The sequence below is a fragment of the Agrilus planipennis genome, unplaced genomic scaffold (assembly GCF_000699045.2).
Source record: "Agrilus planipennis isolate EAB-ADULT unplaced genomic scaffold, Apla_2.0 scaffold146, whole genome shotgun sequence".
NCBI lineage: Eukaryota > Metazoa > Arthropoda > Insecta > Coleoptera > Buprestidae > Agrilus > Agrilus planipennis.
The window spans coordinates 40,813-45,428 of NW_020438977.1; the positions used below are offsets into that span (position 1 = coordinate 40,813).

The 4,616-nt window shown below is 33.3% G+C and overlaps 1 protein-coding gene across 2 annotated transcripts in view; it reads left to right on the forward strand.

Annotated features, from left to right (window-relative positions):
* The first annotated feature begins 323 nt into the window (after positions 1-323).
* The window catches only part of LOC108737705 (rap1 GTPase-activating protein 1), a 385,828-nt gene continuing 381,535 nt past the window's right edge, over positions 324-4,616 (forward strand). For both annotated transcript variants that reach the window (XM_018470764.2, XM_018470765.2), the window contains exon 1: positions 324-816. In XM_018470764.2, the coding sequence (XP_018326266.1) occupies positions 743-816 (74 nt within the window). In that variant the 5' untranslated portion in view covers positions 324-742. The remainder of the gene's footprint in view (positions 817-4,616) is intronic.

A 4,616-nucleotide genomic window follows, 5' to 3' on the forward strand; every position in this document is an offset into this window, starting at 1 on the left:
TCTAATTACCAATATCGCGTTTTAGTACCCTAATCCGGGGTTGCATAAAATCCAACTTGCACACATCGCGGAAATACATATATTTCTTCAGAAAGCCGAATGAAGAATTTGATATATGCCTGAAGATTATTTATCGTTAAACGCTTGATGGAGCGATATTGCTCCCAGCCGAACGAGAGGAATAATCCGTGTTTTTATTTGTACAAGAGAGACGGAAGGTATGGTGGGGCCGCTGACTCATTCCAGACCCTTCATTTCGAGCTACTACTGCTGCTGCGCTGCTCCGGACGTAGAGCGTGGACCGAAAGTCAGCGAAGGTAGTGTTTATGGTGATGTATATGAGGTAAGATGCGTGCCGTTGTCGGTGTACGAGCACGTGCATTAAACGGTCCGATTGTTACCGATATTGCTGTTACGGTGTCAAACACGTGGTTAAATTCAAAAGAAGAATACAGGTCGCACTGTTTTTCAAATTCGGCCAGGATGGCGTAAAACAATTGTTTATAGAACACATATGTGTTGATCTGCTTAATGTTTCGTTTTAAACATATTTAAAGGAACACCGTAAGAAGTGGGCCAGTGTTTGTTTACATATCTTAAAAAAGATTTAAAGCAACATACCCTGTTTACAATAAGTGAGTTGAAGTTAAATAGGTGGTTGTAGTGTAGTGTTAATTAAGAAATAACGATTACTCTTTAAGTTTTAAGAGTAATTAACCGTGTGCAATCAATTCCAAAGATTATGAAATACTTTAGTGCAGGCCATCGTGAATCCTATACTCTGACTTCCCGAAGGAGGCATGTCAAAAAACAAACGTAAGTGAACCTAAAATCGTAAAAACTTGTTGTGGCTGGTTTTCACAACATTAAAAATGTAGGTAGTTTGTGGATTTAATTTATGGTCATTTTGTGGATAATATTTAGTGTTTCTGTTTTATTTTTTGTTAAAAAGTATACCTAATACTTATTTCTTACTACACAAAACATTAAAATGTCAACACTGTTTACTTGACGTTATCTGTAAATAGTTAATAGCTAATGACATTAATGAGAGGTCGACAAGGTATTTTACGAAGCAAAGTTAATTTTACCGAGTAGGTATGAACCGTAATAGGTATCTACCTTCATTAATTCGAAAAAAATTATTTCTGACTTAAATAACGAAAAATACAGAAGTACATCTATTTATGCGTACGCTTTGATATAAAAATAAATAAGACGTAAATGTGTGATGACAGTTACTGTTAAATTCTTATACCTTTACGAACATGTATAATCACCATCCCTAAATATTTTATTACTTACATACAACGTTAGCAAGAAAAGGCTAAGCTAAACACAAGAACAGCAATACCTAGCTTTCCGAAAAAAGTTACTCCATGTGATGAGTTGAGGTTTTTGTAATCGTTGAACCATTCATGTTGTTGCTTGTGGTTCTTCAACATGGAACATGTACCAACAATCTACATACATAATATTTCAGTCATTTGGTAATTAATTGAAATGTTTATTAATTTGTACATAAGTAGGAGTTTCTCCCACATTTAAACATATTAGGTATCTACTTTTAATGTAAGAAACGGTGCGAGATTAAAATTTTAATCTAATCTAAGGGGCAGCGGCGGATTATCCATAAGGCAAAGTAGGCATATGCCTAGGGTCGCAAGGTTAAAAAGGGGCGCGCGCGGAAATATATAACCTAAAAAAAAAAATAAGGAAGTACCTAATAAAAAAAAAACGTATTTTGCAATACAATACACCATCCATATAGTCTGCAAAGGAGTGTTGCAAAAAACCAATTGGACATCTTTAAATATTTTCTGGTTTTTTGTATCTAAACTATACGATTATATTGAAATATCTTTAAATAAATAGTTAGTTATCTATACGAACGTATTTTTAAAAGAATCTTGTTCATTATTAATTAATAACAATTTCTCTTTAATTGCAAATAACGCACTGTTGGGTTTCATGAAAGTGGAAGTCATCGTTTAATTAGAAATGGATATGAATAAGTTGTAATGTACCAACCAGATGCGTGGTCATCGTCGGGCTATTGACAGTCTTTTCTGTAATTACTAAATGATCCATCGGAATTGACACAGGTCTTGAGTGGATGTCTACATAGTTACCTAGTACCTACATACTTCACTAATAGCAACCAAACAAGGATATAAATCATCTAACATCGTCACGTTTTAGTAGCATAATTTAATTGAAGAGATATTACGTGGTATTGAAGTAGCGCTACAAAAAAAAGGCAAGCAGGTCTGTACTAGATTTTGCTTATTAAATAATATGTAAAGTGTAAAGTTGTTATCCTTAATTTAACAATCAGGAATAAGTAGATGTTTTTTTTATTGCCTGAAAGTAACGGAAGGAATTATTTAGGCAGGTATATAATAAACGATCTTGGTGATCTTGAAAGTACAGTTGCATTTATATAAAACTACCCATAGGCGCCTTTAATGGTGCAAGTCCAGAATTTCCTGAATTTTACACCATTTTCAAATTTATAAACAGTACTTACGTTTATATGTAGTGGTTAATAATGTGAAAATTCATTTTCATTTTTTTACCCACTATAAACTACCTTGGGTTAATGAGGGAAAATTTGTTGTCATCTCTCGTAGCTTAGTGGTCAGAGCATAAAGCGAAAGGTCCCGGGTTCGATTTCCGGCGAAGGTGTGGCAACAGCAACAAATTTTACCTCACTAACCTAAAGTAGTTTGTAGTGGGTAAAAAATTGAAAATCAATTTTCACATTAACATCTGTTATTAACAACTATTATATGTCAAAGTTGTTTCATATATATAGTATTAAAATAATTATATTAGTTCGACAGATCTGTGACCTAATAAGTACGGTTTGTCGTTGTTATTGTTGTTATCTCTCGTAGCATAGTTGTCAGAGCACTGGTGCGCAGCGGTAAAGGTCCCGGGTTCGATTCCCTGTGAGCACAGCAATAAATTTTCCCTCATTAACCTGAGGTTGTTTATAGTGGGTAAAAAATTGAAAATCAATTTTCACATTAACATTTGTTATTAACAACTATTATATGTCAAAGTTGTTTCATATATATAGTGTTAATATAATTACATTAGTTCGACAGATCTGTGACCTAATAAGTATGGTTTGTCGTTGTTATTGTTGTTATCTCTCGTAGCTTAGTTGTCAGAGCACTGGTGCGCAACGGTAAAGGAAACGGGTTCGATTCCCTGTGAGCACAACAATAAATTTTCCCTCATTAACCGGAGGTAGTTTATAGTGCGTAAAAAATTGAAAATAAATTTTCATAGTAGTACTTATGTCGATAGATAGACACGTGATTAGCCAGCTAATATAGTGTTAGCAGTTCAGGCTCCGGTAACACTGTTGCCCTTCTCTGCCCCTCCCCACATCTGTGGGTATATGCCCAAGAAACTATGTCATTATTCAAAAGAAAAACACAATTTCTATATTAATTTTTAACAGTAATTATCATAAATATTTATAAGTACCTGAAAAGGTCTACGCAGTGGTCGGTTAAATTGTTTGCAATGTTGGGATTACTTGGAATTGGTATTTAATTTTTAAGTTTTGTAGAAACGATTGGCTCCGAAAGGTATAAAACACTTCCAGAAAATTTAGAAATTGCTAATCAAGTACAAGTACCTCCAACATTGTAAACAATCGATCGGAATTGTTGACAAATAATTCTGGCCTAATCAGTACCTACCGGTACTATACTGTATATTAGAGGGGCTGTCCACCTACTAGCATTAGTAGTTGGTGCGAATGAAACTCTCAAGTGTTTTTTTTTACCGTTACCTTCAGTACAGAAATTGTGGTCTTCTTTTGAATAACGGCATATCTGTCAGAACATAAGTATATACTTGTTTGTAAAGATTTTAAATAAATTTTATGAAATTAAACTCAAAGCGATGTTTCTTCAAGATATTATTCAAAATGCTTCGCAGTAATTGCGACACGCAATCAATTAACTACATACATGTGCTTTATATAACGAATTATTCCAATTAAATTACATTCACTGTTAGAGACTAAAGACGATGTAATAACAAAATAGTTAGGTAAATGTTTAAGTTTGTCTAGTAAAATTTAGTTTTATAAGATAATTAACAATATAAATTAGAATAATGGAAAGGATATGTTTCAGAAAAATTACGTATAAGTCATTTAATTGCTATAAGTTCATCTTAGATCGACTTGGATTATTAAAATAATCAACAAAAGACGAAAAAGTAGAAACCGGTGATGCCGAATTCCCTCTCGCAGGTAGTTTTGGTTAAAATATAGACAGTCGAATTCCCTCCCGGGTACTAGCCGAGATCCCTGCCGTTCACATCAGCTCCGATAATTAAGTTAACGACTACTTACCGATTTTATTTATCGAAAATAAATATATATTTATAGTGCACTTCAGTACTTCAGTAAATTAAAGATAAAATAATTTCAGAAAGAAAACACATATCAGTTATGAAATGTTTATTTATTTAATTTTAAAATGGTTTCCCACTACCTTAACAAATTCAATGTTTGGAAATTCGTGTACGTCTAACTTTTTGATGCAATCATCCAGAAAAACTTTTGTAGTTTTAGTTTGTCTTGTATT